Source organism: Phaethon aethereus (assembly GCF_964289735.1).
Source record: "Phaethon aethereus genome assembly, chromosome: 9".
Taxonomy (NCBI): Eukaryota; Metazoa; Chordata; class Aves; order Phaethontiformes; family Phaethontidae; genus Phaethon; species Phaethon aethereus.
Genome location: NC_138585.1, coordinates 26,946,924 through 26,974,565, shown reverse-complemented (window position 1 = coordinate 26,974,565; position 27,642 = coordinate 26,946,924). Strand labels below are relative to the sequence as shown.

General features: G+C 42.4%; 2 protein-coding genes across 2 annotated transcripts; one reads left to right on the top strand and one right to left on the bottom strand.

Annotated features, from left to right (window-relative positions):
- Positions 1–3,085: 3,085 nt before the first annotated feature.
- On the top strand, positions 3,086–27,642 carry GFM1 (G elongation factor mitochondrial 1; the record flags this gene model as incomplete). The annotated part of the gene is given in 19 exon segments (XM_082003634.1): positions 3,086–3,115; positions 3,119–3,199; positions 3,813–3,965; positions 4,674–4,806; positions 5,028–5,232; positions 5,965–6,081; positions 6,648–6,798; positions 11,199–11,353; positions 12,309–12,393; positions 13,462–13,599; positions 14,231–14,332; positions 14,979–15,035; positions 15,428–15,565; positions 16,508–16,590; positions 23,509–23,671; positions 24,760–24,904; positions 25,616–25,776; positions 26,675–26,728; positions 27,511–27,642. Coding segments are annotated over 19 exon segments (2,283 nt in total).
- Positions 16,821–22,839, bottom strand: LXN (latexin; the record flags this gene model as incomplete). The annotated part of the gene is made up of 6 exons (XM_082003531.1): positions 16,821–16,916; positions 18,033–18,095; positions 20,127–20,263; positions 20,887–21,061; positions 21,657–21,719; positions 22,711–22,839. 6 exons carry the CDS (start codon positions 22,837–22,839, stop codon positions 16,821–16,823), a joined length of 663 nt encoding a protein of 220 aa, XP_081859657.1.

The following is a 27,642-nucleotide window of genomic DNA, read 5'->3' as shown; positions in this document are numbered from 1 at the left end:
ATTGCTTCCATTCTCCACTTGAATGGAGTTTCTTCAGAGAAGATAATGGTGCTGCATTGCTTATGTTCATATAAGTATACATGACCAATCTCTGTTGTTTGTTTTAGTAAGTATTAGTGTGCCTTGCTACTCTGATCTTTTGACAACTGAATGTTCTTTAAAACTTCAGATCCTTGGTTAAACCATCTAGTTTCAGTAAACTAAAAACACATCATCCTTCCACTTAAAAGCACTTTAATGGATTATCACTAACTCTGTTCTAAAAAAAAAAGCTTTGATTTGCAAGATTTTTCTACTACAGCTGTACCAGTCTCAGACTTTTATTAAGCCTGGTAATGAAACTACTTTTTCCCCACACTCTGTAACTTGCACAGAAAGTAACTTCTCTTTTTATTTTGTGTGGTTGAAATATTAGTTTTCTAGGTGATACAGCAAGTAATAGGAATTTCAATACAATATAACCACTATCTCTCTAGATCTCTCTCTATATCTTTAAAATCGTATTGTAAATTGTTATAGGGCCCCCAGATTCACCTTGATTGAACATAAAGAAAAGTGAAAGGAATACTTAAATGATAAAGACTTCAAGTAAATTTTAGTTTATCAGCATTCTTATGTTCATAAGCTGTGCTTGCATCTCTTATTTTCTGTGCCTAGACTGTCAGTTTTGTATTTCTGATCGTTGATATGTCTCCTTTGGAGGTGGCCCATTATTTTTTCATTCTTGAAGATTCTCTGTAGTAGCTTTTAATTATTCTGTAATAATAATACTGTGTCCTAAGAAACTCACCTGTAACTGTTCTTAATCAGAAAAACGTGGGAGAAATTGGTTGAGTAGGCAGTTTAACTGGATAATGAATGATTACACCATTTCTTCTGTTCTAAAAAGCTAAGAGAGCCCTGCAGGCTCCCCTCTCAGCAGAGATGAGATGTGTTTGTATTCTTTTGTGTCCTGTTTTAGTGGATGTGGAATGATCCTAAATCAAACACTTGATCTCATTTGACATTTTTGTTATTGTTTGGTTAAAGAGTCTGATGTTCTAGAGAAAAGCCAACTGTGTGACTAAGAACAGGAAAGGTCTTTGTATTAGAAGCATTAAGTCTGTGTGATGTTCTGTTATGTAGAATTGATCCCCATGTGGTAGCGTAAATAATTTCTGTAGACTGTAACACTATAGCATTAGCACTATAGCATATATTTCAAGGCTAAAACATTATAATGTAGCCTTAAAAAAAGTCACTATTTATAGGATAAAAGAAAATAGGTTTAGTAAGTTAAGATTCATATTTGTTTGGCCAGAAAGGAGATGGCCTTTAAATAATCTCTTTCCGCAGATTCCCCATAGATTTAATCCTATGATTGTTAATGTGTGAAAATGATCAAAAGTACTTCTGTTGAACTCTGACGAGGGAAAGATGATTATTCATTTGCTTGTTTAATGCAGTGGTCTCTTCCTATAATTAGAACAAATGCTAGTGGCAGTAAGTTCATGCTATTGAACTATTCTACGAGCCATCAAGGTAAGTGGGTGCTAAGGAAGGGTAGCGACCTCTGAGAGAATGACAGGCTGAAGCTGTGTGGTATCACAGCCATGCTTTCCAGAGGACACCTGCCAGAACCCTGAATCTAAAGAATGCTTTTACTCTCCTTAAAGAGTACAACTCTAGGGCCTGATCCTCCATAACTGAAGACAACATCGATTTTGCAATTAATGTCACTGAGAATATAAAGTCGTGGAGGCATTTTCCAGGTATGTCACTTAAATTTCACAGTACTAAACAGCAGAAAAGTGGGTTTTTTGTCATCACTTCAGAAATCTTTGATTTGAGAGACGCTGCTATTTAACAGAAAATAGTATTCATTTTTGTCTATGCTTTACTGAGATTAAAAAAAAGATACATATACATCATCAATAAAACAAGTATATACTATGCTTTTAAAATTATAGTGGAAAGAGGCTAATATTCATCACAGATTACTTTGTTATGCAAAATGTTCTACAATGTAATGGAAAAGAAATTGTTCTATGTAGAAACATCTGAAACTGTAATTCTTTAATAAAGTTATTTATTATTTATGGTTATTGTTTGGCTTACTCCACACTACAAAATGACTTATACATTATTTACTTTGGGCTGCTTTGAACCATTCTTATATATGACACCAATAGGGAAACTATGCCCCTCAGTTTCCTGAAGGAAAGTATGCATTTACCACCAAAAAACCCGTTTGCTAGAAGGAAACAGATGGGGCTGAGACTTGGAGTATGGCAATGGCCGGGCTGTTTGCCTCAGAACTGCTCTCGCAGTCCTCTCTGGTGTGGAAGACTAACTGTCCCTGGTGTAATCCTAATAGCGTGGTTTGGTTTTTTTTTTTTAATATTTGAGAATGTAGGTATACGCTATGGCTTCCTCTTCTAGCAGCTATCATACATGCCCTTACTCGATTCTAAATGTGCAAATTTCTTTCATGCTGGTGTTTACTACAGGGATGCCATGCAGTGTAACTGCATGGCGTTTCCCTCCTGGGCTACACAGGGATACTGTGTGTGCCTGTAATGCTGCTTCCTTTTCGAACACAACCTTCCCAGTGTTGCAAACTGGTAAGTGCAGCTTGAGCCTCTACCTCCTTTTTCACGCAGCGGTGCTGTGCAGTTGTTGACTTGTCGGGGAGCCCGGCTTTCGTTGTTTCTAATAGTAAGGGTCCGCCGGATGGTAACCCTCTGCTTGCCGCTTCCGACTGCCGCCGAGGTGCTGCTTTTTTAAAATCGGCTGATCCTGATTTTCTAAAATTGAAAAAAAATTCCAAAGATTTTCTGAAATCAGCTGACTCTGCAGTCACAGCATTGCTCTGATGATTCAACGTCTTCGAACGCTCTCATCAATAGTGTAAAGCCTAATCATGACGGGTCACTAATTAAAGTACTGCGTGGGCTCAGTCCCAAGAGCTCCTGAGGGACTACTCCTGGGTGAATCCTCCTCTATGTCCCGTTTTCTCTGACGTGATCCGTTAGTATGTCCTGGAGGGTCTCGCCTCGGCAGCGGGGGGCACCGGCCCCGGGGAGCCGCCCGAGCCCCGCTGCGCATGCGCGGCGCCCCGGAAGCGGCGGCGGGCTGACCTCGGCGGCGGCAGGAGGGAGCCATGCTGCGGCTGCTGCGGGCCGGCCTGCCGCAGAGGCGCTTGCGGCTGCAGCTGCAGGTACTGGCCGCGGCCATTTCGTGAGGGGTGGTGGCGCCCGCCGGGCGGGCCAGCGCGGGCGCCCAGCGGACGAGGAGGTCCGGGGACGCGGCCCCTCGGGGCCCGGCGAGGCCCGAGCCCGCCCGCGGGCGTGGGGACGAGCTGACGGCGGGGAGGACGGACGCGAGCTGTTGGTTTTCCGCAGGGTGCGGGCCTGCCCCGGGGCCGTGTCGGCCTCCCCCGATACCGGGGCGGCGGGAGGGGAAGGCGGGGGGGAGGCAGGGGAGAAGGGGATGGCGGCGGGGAGAGGGTAGACCCGGCCGAACGCGCCGCGTCCGCCGCAGGATGCCTGCGGCGGCTCGGCCGAATGAACCGGAGGCGAAGCAGGGGAGACCGGGAACGTAACGGCGGAGTTTGAAAGGCGGGACTGGCAAAGCCGGACTTAGCATGCAGGGATTGCCTGGTTTCTCCGAGTGCAGCGCAGAGCTTTGAGGTGACCCTGTGGGTGCTTGGAAAGGGCATTTTGCTTTAAATGACCTGTTTGACAGAAAAGCAGTTTGGAAGTCTTTGTCGGCACAGTGAGCTGCATTTGACCTGCTCCTAACTAAGCCTGCGATCCCCTCTTGCCTTTCAGTTTCTGCTGAAGCCCTGCAGGCACTGTTCTTCAGGAGTCCTTCCCAATGAGAGGATCCGCAACATTGGCATCTCGGCCCACATCGACTCGGGGAAGACAACACTAACGGAGCGAATTCTCTTCTATACGGGCAGGATAGCACAAATGCATGAGGTCAGCTTTCAGAGGACTCCAGAGAGAGCTGCTTTTCATGGGCTGAGCGTGCTAGGTGCCATCGCAATGTTGCTGTGACTTGTTCACCCGCACGGTGTAGGGCACGGGGTGAGGGAGCTATGCCTGCTGCACCTAGTGAGGCTTTTCTGGTCAAGCTGGAGATGGAGTCCTAAGAATCGGCTGGTTTCCCTGGTACCCCTTTAAAAATGAGTGGAGGGCAAGGGGATAGAAAGTAATCCCTCCTTTACTGTAGTGTTCTCCCCTTTTCAGAACACTTCAGATCTTATTTCAAGACTTACTTCTCCCTTACTATCCATGTCATAAATATACAACAGAAGATACATGTTTCTTTTGATGTAGTCAAAGATGACTGTGAGAAACAGAGAACCTAGGGATGTAATTTTTCGTTTCAGGTATGTTGGCTTGTTAAAATTCACAGTGGAGCATAATTTCCCACAGGTTTCTGATAACCATTTGCAGGAACAATCCTCAGGAGAGCTAAATACATTGAAGTTGCAGGTGCAGCTTTGTTACAAATTTGTTTGTAATTCAAGAATTCTAAGCAGTTCTGCAATCTGTGCTTTTTTTCACTGTATGAAAGATGATCTCAGTATATAAAGCATCAGTCCTGCATGTGCAAAATTCTTAGTAAACTCACTTGGACCAAATGTTTTCTTTTTTTTTTTTTTCTTCCCCCCTACCCCCCAGGTGAAAGGTAAGGATGGAGTTGGAGCTGTCATGGATTCAATGGAGCTAGAGCGACAGCGTGGAATCACAATTCAGTCTGCAGCAACATACACCATGTGGAAAGACACCAACATCAACATCATAGACACACCAGGTAACGACAGTTTGGAATGTGTTAAGATTGCTGTTCCCTCATGTATGCAAAGAGCATGGTGCCATCTTTGTGTACCTTAGTCACTCAAGTTGAGCTAATAGGACTCTTTCTGTATAGCTGGAGACTGAGTCTGTTGGCTGTTGCTCTTTTCTGCAGCTATGAGAAAGCAATTTCTCATTGCCTTTTATCATCTAGAATAATGGAGGGTTTTTGTTACGCAGGACATGTGGACTTCACAATTGAAGTGGAGAGATCTTTGAGAGTTCTTGATGGAGCTATTCTGGTTCTCTGTGCTGTTGGAGGAGTTCAGTGCCAGACAATAACTGTGAACAGGCAAATGAAACGTTACAGTGTGCCATTTTTAACATTCATCAATAAATTGGACAGATTGGGTTCTAGTCCAACCAGAGCAGTACAACAATTGAGGTATTTATAATTATTTGTGAAATAATTCTGAACCATTCATATAGCAGATTAATACTAAGAATATTGAAAAGCATTCTCTTGTGGGGTCTGTAGTTGCAGTTTTGGAGGATAATACCTGACTTGAGGTTAAAACTTAATCTGACCTTTAACAAGGCTCTGTGTTCTCAAGAAAAACAAATGCTAGTGTCAACCCAGGCTTGCAGTGACTGAGAGTTGGGGTTTGAATATTTATTTTTGTTGATGGAACTATATTTAGAGCAACTTTGAAAACAACCTCTTCATTTTTCATAGATCCTGCTAGCAAACGTGCTGTTGCTCACAGCACGGAGACAGCACAGGGTTGGACGGTTTCTAGTTCAAATATCAGGAGTGCTGCTTCCTTCCTACCTGCAGTCTTTCTGCGCCTAATTTAATCTGAGAGATATATGCATTAATATGCATTAAGGGAGAAGCAACTCCCATAATCAAGTAATTAATCTGAAACCAGTTTGCACTGCCACCTTTCCCGTGAAAGTTGCTCACTGTATCTGTTGGGATATAGAGGACTGGCAGTCACTCCGATTAAAATGCAGCTAGGCGATTTTCATCAGTATTGGTAGATTTTTGGCACTATCCAAAGAACAAAAAATATTGATATATTGTAGGAATGGGATGTTGTTCAAAGACCATCTAGAGCACATACGTAGAAATGATGTTTTTCTTGAACTAACTTATATTTGTTCACTTTTTCAGATCCAAGTTAAAACACAATGCAGCTTTTGTTCAGATTCCAATTGGGCTGGAGGGAAACTTTAAAGGAGTTATAGATCTTATTGAAGAAAAAGCTATATATTTTGATGGTGCACTTGGGTAAGTTTTGAAACTTGCATATTTCTTAGCTGGAGCTAGTCTTTTTATGAGTTTCTCTTCAGAGATGAAAAAGCCTGCTCTTTGGAAAGTTAGGGATGTGGCTTGTGCTAGGGCTGAGGTATCAACCCTCAGCGCTCCAAGTTACAGCAAAATGATTCTGCGGGGTCAGTTTTAGTGATGGGGAGCTGCAGCATGAATTGTTTGCTAACTGCAGTAGTGTGAAGGGGTGGTAGCCGCACTTGCCACCCTGAGAAATAGGAAACTTGCTTCGTAACGGGAACTGATAGTGTATGCTTGGCATGAGCTTACTGGGATGAAGATAAGGTGTGGGTGAGGTTGTTGAACAGGTTGTTCTGCATCCTTGCAAACTCCTGCCATCGGTGGGAAGAAACCCTCTCCTCCTAAAGCATCAGAGATTACACATTGATATTTTTATGTGCTTTCTGTTCAATGTCCATGTCAATGGTGAATTCTTTGGTCAGGCTGGTTGTTGGAAAGGGTAGTGATTGAAAGGTTGATTCATGTGGTATTCCTTTAGAGTGGTTATGTTATTTGTCTTTGTGTAGCCAGACTCTTAGGTATGATGAAATTCCAGCTGAGTTTAGAGCTGAGGCTGCAGAGAAACGTCGGGAGTTGATCGAGTGTGTTGCTAACTCAGATGATCAACTTGGGGAGCTGTTTTTGGAAGAAAAGATTCCTACAGCTGCTGAGTTAAAGGTAACTTTATTGTGGTTCTTCTTCCTGTATCTTGCTCTTTTGTGTCCCTGTCTCCCCTTTCCCCCCCGTCGTCGTTTAGCCCCAGCCGGCAACTAAGCATCATGCAGCCGCTCACTCACTCCCCCTCCCACAGTGGGACGGGGGAGAGAATTAGGAAAAAAACCTCGTGGGTTGAGATAAACACAGTTTAATAGGACAGAAAGAGAGAAGGAAACAACAATGGTAATACCAACAAAGGAATGTACAAGAAAAAGTGATGCCCAGTACAGCACGAGAAGCTGGACTGTCCTTGACTGCTCAGCAACAACCCAAAACATCAGCACATTATCAACAGTTTCTCATCCCAAATCCAAAACACAGTCTCACACTAGCTTCTGTGAAGAAAACCAGCTCTATCCTGGCTGAAACTAGGACACCCCCCCAAATAAAAATTTCTTGAAGTCTTGAAGAAATTTTGTTTGCTTGAGTTCTCTGGTACGAGTTCACCTCCCACAGGTGGACTCCTACTTCACTCCCTCTTGAGGGCCCATTCCAAGATTTGATTCTTGGTTTGCACTGGGAAGTCTGAGCTTGTGCGTGTGCCCTTTAGAGACAAGCAAATGGCTCAAAGGTACATCTAGTAATTTTTGTCATTCTGTTGCGTTGCCATGTTACAGCTTGATGGCCATGACTTGCTTCATGTCCCACAGCAAGTCAGTTGTTGAGGTGCTGCAAGTTGTCTTTGTGCCTAGGAAATCCTGTCTTATTTTGTATTTGCACTGATTACAACCAAAGTGAAAAGAGCAGTACGCTAGAAGGGAACTGGAATGACTTTACTTGGAGACTCCAAAGGAAATGAACCCGGGTCAAAATAAAGTTTTCAAAAAAGAAGAGAATTGCATCTCTTGAAAGAGGGAAAAAATTGATACATGATTTATTTTATGAATTATGTCAGATATCAAATGGCAAACATGCCCACAGAAAGAGATGCTTGCAAAAGTAATGAATAACACCATTGTCCCAATATCAGATGGCCGTAGACTGAAAATGATTTGTTCTCGTGACCTTTTGGTATCACTGTTTCTTCAAGTGCATGTCCACATAATGAAAGGTGATAGGGAGGTCTAGGAAGATCAGCTGCAGTTGTACAGTCATTATGCGAATCCTGCCACTGTTTGCTTCAGGATGAGAGCTGCTTGTGTGGTTCCATGGAGGCTGGACAGCAGACTAACGTTCTTCTTTTAGACTGTTTTATGTCAGACTTGGCAACCTGCATGTGCCTTAGGGGATTGTTACGTGGGATGGCAGTCCTTTCTTTAAGGATCATAGTTGAGTAATGGTGCCTCTTGAGTTACCGTGGGATTAGCTTTAGCCAGGACAGGTGCAAAGTTTGGCTATCCTAGTGTGAGCCCGAGAGAGCCTGTGCCGCACGTGGACCTGCTTCTGCTGTGCCGTGAGCATAAAGGTAATCTGAGGACACTTACCCTTAGAGAAGAAGTGCTAAGCTGGTTTGCATTTACCGCACAGCCCCATGGGGTAGATATGTAACTCAAGACACCAATGTGTAGCTGTCGACACACAGCAGTCTGCTGGGCTTTGTGTCTTGACGGATGGTGGTGTAAGGGAACCACATGGAGGGCGGTATGGTTTGCAGGCCTGATCCCAACATGGTTGGGTTTTGCCCTTAATGCATGCTTGGTGCAAGGATTTGTGTGATGCATCTTGCTGTTTGCCACCACCTCTTGCTAGTGTCGGAAGTTAACTTGAGCAGTAATCTTCTAGTGCCCACTGTTAGTAGTTATTAATTAGCCAGATGTTGAAACTGCTACAGGAGATGAGTTGCTTAATGTGATTAAATAAAAAAGTGAGGTCTGAAGAGCCCATTGCAGTGGGGGAAGCCTTGCAGGCAGACTGCTTTTTCTAAGAGAGCTGCTGTTGGAGCTAGAACAGTTTGTCTTTGAGCGGTGGTGTTGCACAGAGTCTCCCTGGGGTCTGCAGCCCGCCTGACGTGGCACTGGCTACCTCCTTTTGCTTTTCTTTGCCTGCAGCTGGGTGCTTCAATTGGCAGCTGAAGAAGACAGGCCATATTGAGACGTAAATGTTATAAGCAGGAGCTGGTTCTCTTGAGTGGAGCCTGCTAGGCCAGCTGAGTTCGAGTCAGACATGATCACTGAGGTTGCCATTTTAAACATAGTGTGATATGTAAGTCCTCTTCTGAGTACTTGGCCCGTTAGCAGTGCCTGGTTGCCCCTGTGCAGTAGTCCTTTCCCTGTTAGGGTTTGCAGTGCTTGCTTTCCAGATAGTTGCCCACTCCGTCTGTTTTGGGATAAGAGCACTGGCAGTCCCTGAAAGCTGATGGATGTTGCAAGTCCCCTTAAGATTTATTTATTTGAATCTTCCTGACTGCTAAATTTTGATTGCTTTGAACTTTACTACAGACCTTGGGTTTGGAGGTGTTTGGTTTTTTTCAAACTGGTTTGGCTATATGGGTGATTTACTGGTGATTAACGTCTCTAGGAAGAGTATGCAAGCAAAGAGTATGCCAAGCAAATGTATCTCTTATAACCAGGCACTTAGTTACTCCAGTAATTAAATATTATTTTATGAAGCCTGAGCTATTCCTGTTACAAAGCAGCCCTTCTCGCTTTGATAAAGACAGAAATGTAGTAGCAATTTGTGACCTGTAAGGATCTGTCCTTCACCTGGCAGAGGGAACGGTACTGATGTGAATACACTGTATTGCTGTAAGAGGTGAGAGATTTTTAGCAGGAAGCTATTTGTGATAGCTCCTGCTGGGAGGGAAACCTGTTACCAAGATAAATTTGTCTATTCAGCATGCCTCTGCTTCCCACTTCTGAAAGCCAATTAATTACAGCTCTAATGGCTATACTATTGCAGATGCAGGTTAATTTGTACTAATATGTCCCTGAAGATGGATTTTCTTTCAGTGGCCAGCAGCCAAGTTTCCACTGAAAATATCTTTTTGTGGAAACGATGCTAAGTATCACTCCTGGATGCCACAGTTGTGGCATATGGTGCTTACTGAAGATCAGCTGCTTAAACATCACCTCATTTACTGCTGTCTGTAATGCTAAACTCAAGGAACTGATGTGCCCCGGATACTCAGTGGGGCACTCGGTGACAATAATCTTTGTGAAAACAAAATTACTTTTTTTACCCAAGGTAATTGTTAATGAGGATAAATTGCAGTCATGTTGCTTCATTTGAAAACACGTGGCTGAATAAAAACACTGGGCATCAGCACAGCCATATTTCCAGCACTCTGGTATATGAGAAGAGTCTTGGACTAGATGAGCAGGATTGCTGATGTAGGATTTTTTCCCTTGTACTATTTTTGTGAAGTCACTACATCAACAAAGTTAAGGAACCACTGTTCTCTCTGTTAATTATGAAGATAAGCGTCTGTCTTTGGGTCCAGTAAATAACTCACAGATTAGATGATGTGGTTAACTATCTTGGCTATCAAGGAAGATTCATTTCTTTTAGCTTATCAAAGATGACAGGAGCTGCTTGCAATTGGAGTGAGTGCCTCTGTAAGCGTGGGGAGATGGCATCCTCTAGTGGCAGGGAGACGTGAGACCAAGGTGGCAATCTCGGCTTCAGTAATTAATTGGGGGTGTGGAGGGGGGCAAATAGCTTCTGTCCACCTCTATGGAAGATGGCTATGATCACTTTTATGGAAGCTGTTAGTGCTCAGCTACGCTTTGCAGCGCTGTGTGATGCTTGGGTGAAAGGCACTGAGTAAGCATGATGTTACCGTGCAGTTAGTTTATCTTGCTCGGTTTGCAAGGATGCCCTGGAATGATTCCCAAGACAGCTGGTTCAACTTCAGCAGGTCTGTAGATGCATGTGAATAGGTTCTTCTGTTGCGCCTTTAAAACATCCTTCATCAAAAAATGATGACTCATTGAGCATGGCACTTGCCCAAATATCCCTTCCCTACTTAACTTCCGCTTTCAGAAGAGTTTTCCATAGTTTAAAGATATCAAAGCATCTCATCTTACTTTCACAAATTTACATGTGTATTGTTTCCCAACATAACTAAATAGGGGGAATTGCACATCTAAAACAGAAATTAAGCATCCTGACTTTACCAGCAGAGAATCAAGAAACTTTTTACAGAGTATTTTGGGATTATCATTATACTTACCTTAGGCATTTTCATTTTTAAGTTGAATCTAAGATGAAAAAAAATTCTCACACTTCTGTAGAATTCTGGGAGCAAGTTTTACAGGTAGCTCTTGTGTAGGGGCTTGTACAGGAGTCTGTGTGGAAATGGCTACTTTACTCTAGGAGTAGAGATAACCAGCAGAGAGAGAATCTAGACTGCTGCTTGGTTAGTACTGCGTCAGACTCCTGAAGTTGTTGCAGGAGGAGAGTAATGCGCTGATATTTTCCAGCTTGCAATCAGAAGAGCAACACTGAAGAAGTCCTTTACCCCAGTACTGGTGGGAAGTGCTTTAAAGAACAAAGGAGTACAGCCACTGCTGGATGCTGTCCTGGAATACCTCCCCAATCCTTCAGAGGTTGAGAACTATGGTATTCTTAACCAGGGGTGCGTATATTCTTGAGCATATGAAGCGGTCTTGGAATCAGGTTTCAAAGCGTGTAATATCTAGCAGGAGACGTTACTAACAAAATACACCATCATTTACTGTGTGTATTAAATGCCATTGTAATTTTGCACAAACTTCCAAAACGAAGCTCATCTCTCATCTGAGGTTTACTGCTTATACTGGTATTTTTAACACACATTAAATGTTAAATTTGAAAAATTTACTGTCTGATGAGATAGTTCTGTAGAAATTAATGGCAACGCTTAAAACCATGCCTACAGTAGAGGAGAGAGCACATCTGAAATGTGTAAACAGTGTTTTATCCTTTGCACATGTTTATTGATGTGCCTTCACAATTAAGAAGCATGAAACCCAACATTAGAGCCAGTAAATAGCCCTTAACATTCCAGTCATGGCTTAGGGGTGGCCATAAGGTCTTTTTAATGTGTTTGACTTGTAATCATAGCTAAACAGAAATGATGCTAATAAATACAGTTTATGACTTTTTCTCCCAGCGGTTACCTGATTCTTTGAGTCCTCACTGCTTCTGTGCCTCTCGCTGCCTCTAACGTCTGCCTGCTAAGATAGACTAAAATTTCTCATGTGGCTCATGAGCGTTGTCAGAAGGGTTACTGCAGTGTCTCTTTTTTCACTCTAAAACTGGACTTGCCCATGAGTTGTGCAATGATCAATTACTTTCATGGCAAAATAGTTGGACAATATGAAGGACTAGTGATATTTGTCATAATTTTGACCCCCTTTTTGGGATCTGCTGCAGTTTCTCTGAGATACTTTCTGAGCATATGAGAGCTACAGGTGTGAGCATCTTTAAGTCTCAGTTACAAACCTGTGAAACCGAGGGCCCTTGGGACTTTTTGAGGTTGGGCTCATGTTTAGAGGAGGCTGCCATGTTTGATTCATAACATAAACTCTCTTTCCATCCCTGTTTTTAAGGGATTCTGAGGACAAAACCAAGTTCCTGTTGAACTCTGCTCGAGATGATTCCCAGCCTTTTATAGGCCTTGCTTTTAAACTGGAGGTAAGCTGTTAATGTTTTCCTTTCTCTAATAGAGAAGCAGGGCATTTCCTGCAAGAGTTGTTGGCGTGTGCAAGTCTTGCTTGCACTGAGCTATTGGTGGCTTGTTAGTGATGCCTGGGAAATGCCTTTTGTTTTGGGAGAAAAGCGCATATTTAAAGCTTTGTGTTTTAAGTGTAGCTATTTGTGCATGTGATGGCTTTTTTACTTGGTCACTGCATATATGGGAAAGCTAAACTATAAGTTTCTAGAGAATGGATGCCCAAAACATTACCCAGCTGAATTTATTCAATTGCTTGCAAGTTCCCCGTGCTACCAATATCTGACCTCTGCGGAGCAAAAGTTGTACTCACATGGTGTTAACCCTGCAGGTGGAAAGAAGGTATCCAGGTTCATTGTTTCTGATTTGAGTAGAAAGCTGAGTGAGTCCAAACAGATGGTGCTACCAAAACTTACACAGAACAAATTTTAAAATCAGTTTGTTTAAATTCAATTTAAATTTAACTTCTTTAAAAAAAAAAATAAATGTTTCAACCATAAAATCCACAAATGTATCAAACAATGCCAAATTTGGAAGTTTTAAAATGGGTTATGTGCCTCAAATTCTTAATGATTTTCTTACGTAGAACCGGGGGGGGGTGTTTGTTGGCTTATTTCAAATACTTCCAGAGAAAAATCTTGGTTTTGTTTGAAGTTGAAAACAATGGAACATGAGAGAGTTGGAGAGGAAAAAAGTACACCATTTTAATGAAACAAGTTGTTTGCTACCTACGGAGTAGCAGTTCAAATTCTCATATGGAAAGTGGCTGTCCAAATTGCTAGTTATGTCTCTGTTGGGAAGTTTTAAGGCTGGTAAAATTGGAGAAGTAAATAAAATTGCCAGGAGATGCCGAGTTCCATTCCAGAGCCAAATGAAAGCAGAGAGTACGCTAAAAAAAGTTTCATTTACACGTCTAGTGTTTAAATTCAAAACAGAAACATTTCGTCAGTCAGTGCAGATCATGCTTTGAATAGTAGTGGTCTTGCCTCCCAGAAGGTTTATGTCTGATTTTTAATGAATTTTGATTCCAGGCTGGCCGTTTCGGGCAGTTAACTTATGTTCGAGTTTATCAGGGGATGCTGAGGAAATCTGATTATATCTATAACACCAGGACTGGGAAGAGAGTGCGTGTACAAAGACTTGTCCGTATGCATTCCGACAACATGGAGGTGAGTGTGAGAGGTACAATCCAGATGGGTTGCCTTTACTAAATGAGCTTCTTGATTTTCAACTACCTCTGAACGATGTGATGTCCAATTTCTGCTTTTGTTGTTAACTCATACTTGCCTGTAGCACTTAACTAGAGCTCTACAAGAAACTGGAATGAGCTCTAGTGTATTATTTCCACTAAAGTGGAAGAACCTTTGCCCAAGAAGCATTATAAAATGGCTTTGCGGTGATAGCTAAAGAAAGCCAGCTGTGGTATTATCTCCATTAGCAAAACACACAAAAAAGTTTTCTTCCATGCAATTATTGAATACAATTGTTAAACTAAAAATTGATTCTCAGAATGTTGCAAATGGTACCGTTTTGTGTTTAAAATTCCTGAACTCTATAGCTGGGTCAGGACTGCGCGAAACATAGTATGTTGCTTGACCAGAATAAGTTAGCATCCCTTTTTCTGTTTGTGCTTTGAATAAATAGATGGAAAAGTTACAGAGCATTTTATCAAAGCTGGAACTTTCAAAGGAGCTTAACTTAAGGCTTTTAAACACAGTATTTGTATTGCTGCTTAAAATTGGATGTAGTTTGTAATATATCTTTCAGTGTTATCTAAACAGTCAACTTTTCTTTCTTAAGGATGTAAATGAAGTTTATGCAGGTGACATATGTGCATTATTTGGAATTGATTGTGCTAGTGGGGATACATTCACTGATAAAACTAGTACTAACATTTCCATGGTGAGTACACCTTTTCATCTGTATGCCTCATGCTTTGGAATTTACCAGGATTTTGTTGTAAAAGTTTTTAATCACTTGTTCAGTTTAAATATATTTTGATGTATTTGCAATTGCAAGTATTTTTTATGACTATTTGTTATACCTCAAGGAGCCCGGATATATAGAAGTATGGTATGTGCAAGAGAGATACACACCTGTTTACCACACTTGACATCAAATATATTCCTGAAGTGTTAGCAAACTGTTCTGGGCTGTTAGAAGTGGATGCTGTTACCCAAAAATATTAAGCTATGTATTTGTGTAGGTATTTAAATATGTCAGTTTTATTTATATATACACATTTACAAAATCTGATGGGAAGCAAAGTCTTCTAACTAGTGTGAAATCCAGAGATCAGGTCGCATCTAGGAAACCTTGGAAATACTGTGGTTGGCAGTATGGCATGCATTATGTTGTAGCCTTGTAGTAATCCTCAGGAGAGTTACATAATTTTGTTACGCTATAATATTAGATACGAGCTAAGTAAGTAAAACTGTCATCCCTGTTCGTAACCTGGAGTTCCTGTGACCGGAGTTTTCTGGAGAAATTGTATCGCCAGGTGTACTGGAACTCAATTGTATGATCTCTTCCTTTATGGCCATTGCAGGAGTCGATTCACATCCCTGATCCGGTCATTTCAGTAGCTATGAAGCCTTCCAACAAGGTAGGAGCCTATAAATCAACCTTTTTATGACTGAGTTACCTTTCCTTTTCTGCTTTTACCATTTCATGCAGGTTAGCAGTTAAGTATGGAACCACAGACTAAAATGAGCAGCGTTTTAAAATGTTCTATCCAAAGTACTTTAGAAGATGTCATTCAGATAACTTGGCATGTGACTGTATTAGATGCCATAAAGAAGATGCATGTCTTTGACCTGGGTAAACGTGGACTTGAAGTAGCTGGACGGATAAATACAGTTATAAATGTATGGCTGTGTTTCAGAAAATAACCTCATAAGCGTAGAAATGCTAAGCAGTTGATAGGAAAATTTCAGGCTGTTTTGTTGTGTGACTTCTGGATGTTAATGTTTTCTTGTGTGTGTAATTGTTTTTCAGAATGACTTTGATAAATTTTCAAAAGGCCTGAACCGCTTTACAAGGGAAGATCCCACTTTTCGAATCCATTTTAATGATGAGAGCAAAGAGACCATTGTTTCTGGAATGGGGGAACTGCACCTGGAAATCTATGCCCAGGTAATTTGGAAAGCAGATTCCATGGACTCTGCTTTTGACTGTTTTCTCCTTCCTTTCTGGCTGAGACCAAAATCTAGCTGCAGATGGGCTGATGCCAGCCTTCATGCCCGATTTTGTAATGGGGTGCACACCAAGTTTGGAGGTGTACAATTCCACTTGCTTTTGTGTAAATCAAGGCTATCATATGACAACAATTTTGAGATCTTCCTAGCAGAAAGCACTGTGTTGTCAATGTGAACAATACTAGCTGCTTAGGGAAGACCTTAACTTCTTAGTCAACTTTCGAAGATTCTTTCTGTACAGGGGTTCTGTTTTGAAGGCTTGTAATCTATTTAAATGCAACTTCTGCCTGGAATATTTTTACTTTTTGGTTCAAGTCCATAAAATATGTTCTATTAAGCACTATGCTTTGCTTTAGCAGTCTTTGCTTATAATGAATTTTACTGTTAGCCATTTCCTACAAGAGAGAGAAATTATTCTGTTTCAGTGTTTTTAAATGTATCGTTCCATAATAAAAGATGATGCAGGCAGGAGGGAATAGTTACTTACAGTCATTTATTTGTTTCTTTCAAGTTGATGTCTATATTTTAGTCTAAAACAATAGATGTATCTGAAATGTTGACAGAATGAAGAAAAGATGGCTTTTGTCTTGAAAAACTTAAACTTGAGCGAAATAATAAGTGCTGTTCCCTTTTTCTATGTCTAAAGCTATCACTGCTAAACAAGGATGACTGCAGAATGACAGTGAATAATTTGTAACACTTAAAAAAACCTCCCCCACCCCCACCAAGACCTCAAAAATCAATCTGACCCCAGACCAAAAACATGGTTAACCCTGATTAAGTTTCTCATTTCAGAAAGATCTGTAAATAAAGCAATTTCCAATGTATTGTTCCAATGGAACAACTCTGTATTTCATTATGCCTTTTTTTTTTCCTGCAGCGAATGGAAAGAGAATATGGTTGCCCTTGCACCATGGGAAAGCCGAAAGTTGCCTTTAGGGAGAACATCTCCGCACCTGTGCAGTAAGTATTCTTTGTGGGAACAGAGAGGTTTTTTTAAATTTAGCTTGATGCAGAATTTGATTACGTAGCAGAGGAAGTGCCTTTTGGATAATCAGATCAAAGCACAATGTACAGGAAAAGTTTAATTGAGGAATATCCTTGATTGCATATCCGCCCTCATCAACTTCTCTGCCCTCCCTTCAAAAGCTTATTGTAGCATTTGAGCTTCCATTGCAGTATCAGGTGGTCCCTTACTCCAGTGCATGTTTTGGCTGGCGTCTCTCCTGTGTTACTTGAACACCATGCTCTGGGTGCCAGAGAACTGTCACTTGCCAGGGAATGATCTCCTGTGGGGAGGAAATAAAATTGAGGAAGGTGAGACGGTATTTTCTTTGAACAACGCTGAACGGGAACTGCTTGCTGTAATGCAGCCATATAAGTAGGTTGATCAAGCACCAGTAAGAGTGCAGGGTAGGCACTGTAACACGCAGTCCTGCTGAGCTGTCTGAATATCTGAAGTTCTCCTGCCAGCTTTTTTCAGGCCGTTTTGTGCTCCATGCTGCTCCAACTACATTCTTCTTCTGTCTAGGCAAGTTTTGCAGCTTAGGCATGTCTGTGCTGGATTACCCTTCTTACTGTTGGTGCTATTGATATTTTGGGACACTTGCCCTTCTCTAAACAGAGCACAATGAAGAACCCATGCTTTTGTTCTGCAATTAGTTGGCTGCTACTACTCAGGATTTTTTCTTCATAGAAAACTTAGGAACTAAAAACTCTAGAGATGCCCCAAGTGCAGTGGGGTCGGAAGCAATGGAGCTAGAAGTGGTAGTGAGATCTCCGATTGTTATCAGCAGGTGATTTATTACAGGAGGTTGCACAATCGAGAACTTCTCTTTCAAATTTTCTGCATTTTTCTTATGAAAACACTTGCTCAGATCACAAAAATATGATGGAGAATAGCATACGATGTAAATACTGTTCTGGGAAACAAAGTTTCTGCTGCTCTCTTCTGTGAGCTACTGGGGTAGACAGTGCCTCTGTAACTGGTCCACCACTGCTGTCCTCTAGCATAGAAGCGCTCTGCAGCTCCAGCTGGAATGCAGTTAAGCAGTCCAGGATGCCTGCAGCTGCTTCTTCCCTTTATCCCTGCCCAGTTTGGCAATGCTATCTCCCAAGATGAGAGAGCTGTGAATGACCAGTATATTGAACCTCTGCCATTCCCAAGAAGGGCCCAGAAAGAGCTGAAAATTACTGTCTCTTGACACAGGTTAGAGGCCTGTTGTCTCCCACCTGCATGGGGCAGAAGATGGTAACGCTGATAGCCCTAACTTCACCCTCTTTGCTAACTGACCTGCAGGCATCAGATCTGTGAATGCCCCACCATCTGCATGTCTGCATTGGAGGGTACACTGCTGTCAGTCTTAAAACAAACAAAAAAAAGCTTTCCAGAAATAAGACTTTACCTGGGACACCATTTCATGAAGGAGAATCATATAGTCAAATTCAAGATATTCATCACTTCTTTTCTGGAAAGACAAGACGAAAAGGGCTGAATTTGGGTCTTCCCCCCCACCTTAAAAAAGAAGTGAATCAGTGCTCTCCGGTTATCATAAAAATTCTCATCTATTTCAGATGAAACTGGCAGCTTGTGTTAACAAATGAAACAGATGGAGCTTAGTCACTATAACAAAACAAAAAGATACTGTTTTGTATTCTGTGAACTCCAAACCTGCATTTGAGAGACTGAATGTGAAACTTAAAATGGTGCTAATTCCTCCTTTAAAGAAGCTAGATATACCTCAACTTCAGGAACTCATTTGGGAACACCTGGTTCTGCAAGGTGTCAATTTAACCCAAATAATCCTAAATAAATTTGTCTCTAGGATAAGGCTTGGAATACACTTCGGCCTTATAGCAGATAACAAGTTACCAGTGATTGTGCGAGTGACAGAATGCCCAGTTTAGTTTAATAGTCTTCTGTCTGCCTTAAATTAATCTGGTTTGCTAAAGAGGGTTTTTAAATCTTCCTTGTGCATAGCGCTGCAGCATCGGTGAACTGCTTTCAGATAGCCATCAGAGGCAGCAAAACATTACCAAAGTGTGCTCCCAGAATGAGTTTTCTGCCTCTCCTTCGTTCCCATAACTTCATGGGAATTCACTGGCTGTTCTGAGTGGCCAAACATTCAGGCTCTGAAAGTCTGTTCTGAAGACTCCTGATACATTGAGTTTTCTAAATACGAAGTCCTGCTTCTTTATTCTAGCTTACATACTAAATTTCCTTGAATTTAAAGTTCACCATGCCTTTAGGAGTTTTTCTTAACTCACAGTATATTTTCTCCAAATAGAACAGAGAACCACTAGGAAAATCTATAGAATTCTGTTAATTTAAAAATAAAGCCAAGAACTTTGCTTTGATAACTTTTCTGAAAGCAGGTTGCCTAATCAGTTAAGCCTGTTCAGGTAAGAAGTGTGTGTGGCCTGTTGATGGTGGCAGCTAATGACTCAATTTGAATAGCTATAGTGAGGTTTTCCAGTCGTATTTATTTCTTAGCTTTGCGCAGATCCAGATCTGCTCAAGATAAACACAGCACTCGTAACCACTCAGAAGTAAGTGAAAATAGAAAATACTTTGTCCTGAAGTATTCTGTTCCCTTTCTGTCTTGTGACATGTTTTCCTGAATTCAGTTTTCTTAGCATAAACTCATTTGATGCTCAACGTGCTAATACAAGTCTAGGAGCATGGCTCCAATTGATGTTTTCAGATCAAGTAGAAAGCTATCCCTGAAGTAAGTGTTACTGTTAACTGCATCATTTAAAAAAATTTAGACAGCACTTCTGCAATATGAATGTCTCAACTAAAAATTAATTTTAGGCTTACGATATTCCCTCCCCCACAAAAAATAGTAAAAGTAAGTTTGGGAAGAACAAAATAAAAAAGCTAATATTGGGAGTGGAATTACATCAATATTTTCTTCCTTGATTAGCATTTTGAGGTGAAATAGCAAATGGGTGGAGACTGCAGTACTGCAAACAAAAGCAACATAGATTGTGTCTTACTGAATTTGAGGTGCAGCCCATTGCCATTTGTCTAGACATGGCTATGACAGAGATGTCAAGCAGTATGGCTGTGACTGATTGCTAGATCGTGGCGTAGATCAAGACATAAAGGACAGTATTCCAGTGCGTGTTATGCAGATGCAAGAAGAAAGGCAGGAAAGCAATTTAAAACTGTAACCAATGTGATGACCTCCAAGTGAGACAGTCGGTTTTCTTAGCTAAATAATACTGCTGTTGCTGAGAAGACATGGTTTCTATAAGCAAAATTCATGAGGAGGAGTAGTGATCTAAAATAAACACTGAAGCCATCAGTGAAAGCTGTCCTGATTTGCTAGAGGAAAGGGATGGGTGGAAGAAAAAGCAAACACTGGCTTAAAAACAAACCGGGTCAAGAAGTTCAGACACAATTGAGGTTTCTTGCTTAAGAATTTGTCCAGTACATGCACAACTGCTTAGCTCTTAAACACTACTGTTCTTGCAGGGCATTGATGGTAACTTACCACTTGCTTCACACGCTTAATTTGGGCAAGTTGGAAATTAGTGTTTTCAGTTGAGTTCTGCCATATCACATAGCCAGAGGCGACCCAAGCTAGCAGTCGGATGGGCTCCATTTCTGGGGACACATTGCCGTGGCTGTCTGGCAAACAAAATAAATAATACACATTAAGCAAGATTTATGGAGTTGCAGCCATTAACAGAATCTTATCACCTAATAGTAGGGTTTGGCGCTGAAGTCACTTGCTTACGTTCCTTGCTGTGTCACAGACCTTCCATGTAATCTTGGAAGAGCTACTACATCACCACTGTGTTTTCCTCCCACTTCCTTCTCTTAACATATATTCTGTAAGGTCTTCAAGGCAGGGGTTGCTCTAAAGTAAGAGCAGACCCTGGTACTACAGTTGGGGTGTCTGATGTACTACACCGAGAAGAGCCACAAACAGCGAGCAGGACGCTGGTAAAGGGAGAGGTAACAGCAGCAGGTGGTTTTCAAGAACAATCTCGTGCAAATCATGTATCGGTTCTGGATTTCAGAAGTGATGAATAAATTTAGCAGCGTTGTCATTGACCCACCACCCCGAATAGCAGAAAGTGAAGCAGCATGTGTTCAGAGTAGGGGTAATGGCCAGATCCCCTCGGCCCTGGCCTATACAGAAGGAGCTCCCATATGGATCATGGACCACCACCAGCTGAGCTTAGGTTTGCTTCTGGCCATGGAGAACATTGTCTCAAAAACTTCTCCCCCAGGCCCCTTATTTGTACCTGGTATGTTTTCTGCCATAAGCTCTTTTTCCAGGCTCTTGATTCGATTGTAGAATGTGTTATCTGCTTCAGCTGTGTTCTTAAGTTCTCCTTCAAGTGTGAATTGCACATCTGGAGCAATGTTTTTGTTGCCCAGATGATAAAGAACCTCAGCAGTGCAGTTAACAGTACTGTCCTGTTACAGAGTTAATGATCCATATTAATATGTGATTAAATACATGTATAATACTGGTAATTTGCACTTCTAAAATGTGATTTTTTTTTTTTTTCTCCTTTATGTAGTTGCTGTTTTTTATGAGCCTGGCCCATACAGATTTGTGATTATTTAAGACAAGGTTAAATTCATAATATTTCTGTGACTGTACTATAAAGGGGAGTTTTCTTTCTGCAGTGATAGAAAGGGCAATGTTTGTGGTGCAGAATGTCACTTGTGCTATTCAGTTGGAGTAATGGGTTCAAATAACTTCAATTTGAAATTGCAAGACGCTGAAATCATCCCTCAAGCATTTCCTTGTGTCATAGTGGTAGGTACCAGATGTTCAGGGCTTTTATGGTATAGAAAATGGGGGTTCCCTTTTGATAAAATTAAGCCTTCCCCCCCCCCCCCCCCGATTTGCAGTATAGGAAAATCTGAAACATGATACCAAATATTATTGTGTGTCCCCTGGCCTCAGCTGGGGTCAGCAGCGTAAAGCATTGGGTTTTTATTACATGTCAGTAGTGCCAACTTCTGCCCACAGAATGTATTAACTAAATAAATCTGAACTCACTTTGTCAAGGACGTCTTCTAACACCAGTTCCAGGTGGTACTTATGCCCGACATCATCGATGTCCTAAATAAGGAAAACATTAAGAACATTTATTTTATAAAACACTGAACTGCTTTGCATTGTGGAAAAGATTCTAGTTATTGTGAAATGCTGCAGCAGTGCCGTTCTCTGCAGGACCCGTTCAGAGCTAGGATGATCTTTTATTTCTTCTTGCCGTGTTAAGGTCGCTCACTTAATATGCACCTGGTGTAGCGTCGGATTAGTACCTCCTTGTCCGTTCCTAGCCTTGTATACTTGTACACCGAATTGCCCTGCGTGGGCTCCCAGTATGACTATGTGCAATAGCGTGCAGCTTGGTTAAACGCTGAGGCAGGAGTCTTAATTGGGTTCCTTATATTAAGTCCATTTTGCACTTTGTTATGAATTGTATCATGTCATATATATTCTTGGATATCTACAGTAATGACTTAAGCAGGCAGGTTCGTTTCGCTGTAACCCCTGTTCTAGCAGGTTTGCCAGCAAGTCCAGAGCAGGTCAGTGGTGAGGTCTGTCCTGAAAAGAGCGTCCTCCGACGGAGTGAGTTTGCTTGGGAGGTTGAGCAGGGCGCGATGCCCCGGGTGAGCACCCCGGGCGCGGCGCAGGGCGCGGTTCCTGCAGCAGCGTTGCCCAAAGGGGCCAGGACAGCCGGGAGCATTGTGCCGCGCAGGCGGCGCGGATCTGCCCTCCTGCTAACAACGCAAGTCACGAGCGGGGCTCGTTCCCATGCACGACGGACACGCGTGCAGCCGGCGCACCTGGCTCCGGCAGCGCTGCCAGAGGGTGCCGGGCCAGAGATCACCCATCCCAGCAGAGACACACGGCGTGAAATGCCCGCGCCGGAGGGTGTAGGTAGCTTTTAGCTCAGTGCTCCCTGGCTGGAAAAGGGGCGACCGTTGCCGGTCTGAGGCAGCGGCCGATTTCCCCCTCCGAGGCGATAACCCGCCAGTCGGGAAGCGGGCGAGCAGAGCCCAGCCCTGTTCGCGCTCCAGCCTCCCCGGCCCCGCCCGGCCCTCACCTGCCCGCTGGCCCGCCGGACGGCCCGCAGCGCCAGGCCGCGCCCGGGGCTGCCCCGCCGGTAGCAGAGGTAGCCGGTGGCCAGCGCCGCTGCCCGCCTGGCTCGGTAGTGGCTCGGCGGCAGCTCCATGGCGGCGGGGAGCCGCTTCCTCCTCCCGCAGGAAGCGCCGGGGCGGAGCGGGGCCGGGGCCAAGGCCGCCTCCCGCCCCGTCCCCGGGAGCGGCCTGGCCGAGGGGACCCCCGCGGGGACGGGCCGTGACACGGCGGGGCTGCCCCACCGCCAGGCCTGGGCGCCACAGCCGGGCGGGGCAGCGGGCAGGTGCTTGGGAGAGACCTCGGATCCCTCCGGTTTCACTTAAAAAGCCTTTAATAGTTCATATTCGCGAGGTTTGCCCCTAAATATCCCCCTAACGGCAAAGCACTTTGTGGGTGGAAACTGCAGGTATGTGCAGAAACAACAACAAAATACTGCTATTCAGTCAACAAAAAGCACAAGCCTAAAGGTAAGCAGGCTTTATTGGCACACAGAAGCAGCTTGGTTTTGCAGCTATTTTTTTGAGAGATTTGAGTTATCGCGATCTCTCAGATTCCTGCTTGCCAGGTGAAGAATCTTGGTGCTCCCTCTTTGGGCATTAAATATCCCCAGCTGTTGTTTCAGCCGCTGTTACGGCATTTAGCCATTTTTTTTTAACCCGTGGCCAAATGCAGAATGGGAACATTTTCCTTAGAAAACGGTGGTTAGAGCACAGTTTGTGTAATGAATAACGCAGTATTTTGGGGGGAATTTGTTTGTCCTTAGGTTTGAGTATACACACAAGAAACAGACGGGCGGAGCAGGCCAGTATGGCAAAGTCATAGGCGTTCTGGAGCCCCTGGATCCCGAGGACTACACAAAATTGGAGTTTGAAGACAGAACAGTTGGCACAAATATTCCAAAACAATTTGTGCCTGCTGTTGAAAAGGTACAAAGCGTTTTGTGTGTGGGTATGGTACAAGAAATCCTGATTTTTGTTGTCCTGCTATACGCTCCTTGTTTACTGTGGCTGTCTTGCCCCAGGCAAGGAGGCTGTTCCCGTTACTTCACTGGAAGCAGAATCAAACTTGTGTGGCTCTGCTTAATCTTACATTCCTAGCTTTTCCACTTAATTTAGAAGCTACTGTTTGTTTTCTTTGGTGGTGTGTGCTTGCTCTGTTTCCATAGCAGTGCCGCGGTGCCAAAGGTAGGCTTTCTGTTCGTACGGACAAACAAGCCTCCTGTTGAATCTGCTTTTTAACGGGCCTCTTCTGCTCTTGATTGTGTCTGTGCGATTCTCAACTCTACCCCCTAGCTATGTAACTTTTTTTGTGACTTCCCTGAGGCCAGTTAGGTAGGAAATGGTAATTAAGCTAGGTTTCCTGCATGAATTACCAAATATTCTTTCTTTTTCATCTCTTCTGTGGCTTCTTCTGCGTCTGTCTCTCTGTAACTGTATAATGTATCATGTACTACTTTAAGTAGTACCTAGCATAATTTTTCAGTTCCCGTAATAATGGATCAACCTAAAATAATTCCTTTGTTATTCCACGATGCAACACTTAAAACATTTTTGCCAAGTCCTGGAAAAACCATGCATTCTGAAATGAATCTTATGCTTCAGTCGAATGGTTAGAGTAGTTCTTTCCACGTGGAGCATTCTTTCAGTTTTTGGTCATACAGTCCCTTAACAAAGCAAAATCCTGAGTACATTTCTTTTTCTTGTCCTTAGCTTGTTACACAGTTTCTTTTTCTAAAAAACATCAGTATCAAACTGAGGTGCCAAAGAATGGTAGTACAAGTTTTCAAATGCTTGGGAAAGAAAAATTTTCCCTACTCTTTTGTTCTTCCATCATCTTATCAAGCAAGAAGGTCCGTGGGGTAGATGGACCCCTTGTCCATCCAAGATGTAACCTTGTCTGTTACTATTGTTTTGGTTTTTAAGTTTAATGTCTTTTATATGCTGATGTTAATGCTGCTCTTTTTTAAGCTTCATTTTGGTCTAAAAACTGCTAACTCTGAGATGTTATTTGACAGGGATTCCGAGAAGCATGTGAAAAAGGTCCTGCGTCAGGGCACAAGATCTCTGGAGTCCGGTTTGTCCTAGATGATGGTGCACATCACATGGTGGACTCTAGTGAAATCGCTTTCATCAGAGCAGGAGAAGGAGCCCTAAAGCAAGGTATGAAGCTGGTCATTTGAATGCATAGTCCTGCTGGTGTCTTTATTGTTGGAGCTAAATTTACTGATCTCATTTCTATAGGTTCATTTCTTGCCTGGTGTATCCATACATACATTCAGAGTGTGGCTGGTTGCGTAGAGCAGAATATATGCAAGAGTTTATAGAAATGTTGACGGAGACACAATAATTCTTTTAGTTGTATGAAGCAAATCCTTTTTCCTAGAATAAAGAAACACTAGCAGCTTCATCCTTGCACAGGTCTGAAAATAACATTCTATCTGACTGCGTGCCTCTCAGCATTACAGTCTCGGCAGTACAAGGCAAGGGAGCTGGAATTCCACATAGTCAGTTATTGTTTTCCCCCACTGATGTAAGAAGCACTTAGCATTAACCATAAAACACTTCGTTGTTGTGCAGAGGGGTAGCTTGAGTGATAACAGCCTCGTTCTTTAGTTTGTTCAGCTGCATATGAATTTAGCTGAAAGTTAATTTATGCAATCTGGCAAGACACAACTTCACGTTACTGCTTGCTTTCATTGTCGTGGGTCTATTGGGAAAGAAGTTGTCTTAGCTATCCCGTCCAATCTTACGGTTGGAGTGGATTTGGGTGGCTTCTTGCAAGGCTTCAATTGCCAAATTAAAGGTTATTTAGTACACACGATCTAGGTAGGCACCAGGGTATGATTATTTAATCGAGCTTTTTTTCTCCAGCTATGGAAAATGCCACTGTGCGTATACTTGAGCCCATTATGTCAGTGGAGGTGATGGCACCCACTGAATTCCAAGGAGTGGTGATAGCAGGAATTAATCGCCGTCATGGAGTGATCACAGGACAAGACGGCACAGAGGGTTACTTTACTCTCTATGCTGAGGTTTGTGTTGTTCATTGATTCCTGCCCTTTTATTTTCCTGCTTTGCCTTTTGACTCCATTACTGTTTTACTTATTGACTAATATGTGTAAACTTGTAGCCAAATTTTACAGTGGATAAGCATAACATCAATTTTCAACTTGTGGCAGTGTATTGTGCGGTATTAGTAAACCTATTGTAAATCTGTCTTGCTCCAGAGAAGCCGAGTTGCTAACCTAAAATCACGTGGTGGCAGCCAAAGGAGCAGAACTCGTGTTTCTTGAGATGGGCTGGTGGTGCTGCCTCGGAGGGAGAGAAATCTCTGCAGCCATCCCAGGGCACGGAGCTCAGGGGGAAGATCTTTTTGTCAGCTGCCTTCCTTCAGCCGTTACCTGCATTAACTGTAATCATTGCAGGTCAACGCAAATGACTTGTCTTCACTGTTTGTTCCTTCTTTTATGTTCCTTCTAAAAACTTACTTATTCTCATGTTAGGTCATGTCGAAGTGTCCATCTAGCAGCGGTGGTAGGGTAAATCATGTCAGCAAAACCTCGGCTAATGACAAACCACACGCCGCATCACTCCTGCTTCGTAAATTGTGTTTAGAGCTGCAGTCTTTGAGACATTTTGAATGTTACGATCTCTTGCTGGGTGACGCAGGTTACTGTATTTGGGATGCTCCCCGCTCTGGTGCATTCACGCTCTGAGATTTTTAGGGTTTCCGGCTAAAAACACATAGTGAATATAAGTTAGTTGAAATAAGGGATACTTTACAAAAATAGATAATTAGATCAGTACTGTTTACAAGGAACACCAGATTTTACTGACTCTTTATATCGTAATTGAGATTAAGTGGATGATAACCCAAAGCTGATGGAAAAAGATCTTGTTTTTACAAGAATAGTATGCTTGGATTTTTAGGTGCCACTGAATGCTATGTTTGGATACGCCACTGAGCTGAGGTCTTGCACAGAGGTAAGCACTCCCGGTACTTTTTGCTAGAACATGTTTATTTATGTAAATCAAGAGTGCTAATTTGCATCATTATATACATAGCATATGAAGCAGTAAAAGCAATAAAAATCAAAACAAATGCAAAATAGGAAAATAGTCTGTAATAGCTATCATCTGTGTCATTTCTGGACAAAAAATTATTTTTCAAAAATTCTTTTTCACACTTTGAGGAGGGAAGAGATTCAGTCTCGTAAGTAATATGAAGTGATAGGTATGAGTAAAGGTATTAAATTGACAGGCTGGAAAAGTTGAGGCATACTCCTTAAGTTATAAATATCTGCAAGTAGAAGAGATTTTTGACAGCAGTGCTCACGTTATCAGGATGTCCTTTTTAAATAATATATATGCCTGTAGTTACATGCTCATTGAGTGCTTTTGAATTGGGCAAGTTCATGTGTTATATAAAATTTGCTGTTCCACATCTTGTGACACGTTGAGTGCTGGTATTCTGTGAGCACTGGAATATTAATTTGTTAATAATATTGTTATTAATACTGTGATCAGATAAGCAGAATCGTCACTCTGATGAGATGGTGATCTTACAGTCTTGTATCAAAAAAAGTGTTCAGATACCGTTTGTCTGGTTTTGCACATCGTGTGTACGTGCCTCAGTACACGGTGTTTGTATGCTTCATTGTAAATGATTATTGCATGTCATTTCAGAGGTTAGGGTGTGGCCTACTGCTAAATAGGATTACATGTTTAGCATCCTCACTTTGACTGTTCTTCTTCCAACTCTGCAGGGAAAGGGTGAATACACGATGGAATACTGTAAATATCAACCATGTTCGCCCAGCACTCAAGAAGAAATAATTAACAAATACCTCGAAGCAACAGGACGACTTCCTGCAAAGAAGGGCAAAGCCAAGAGCTGA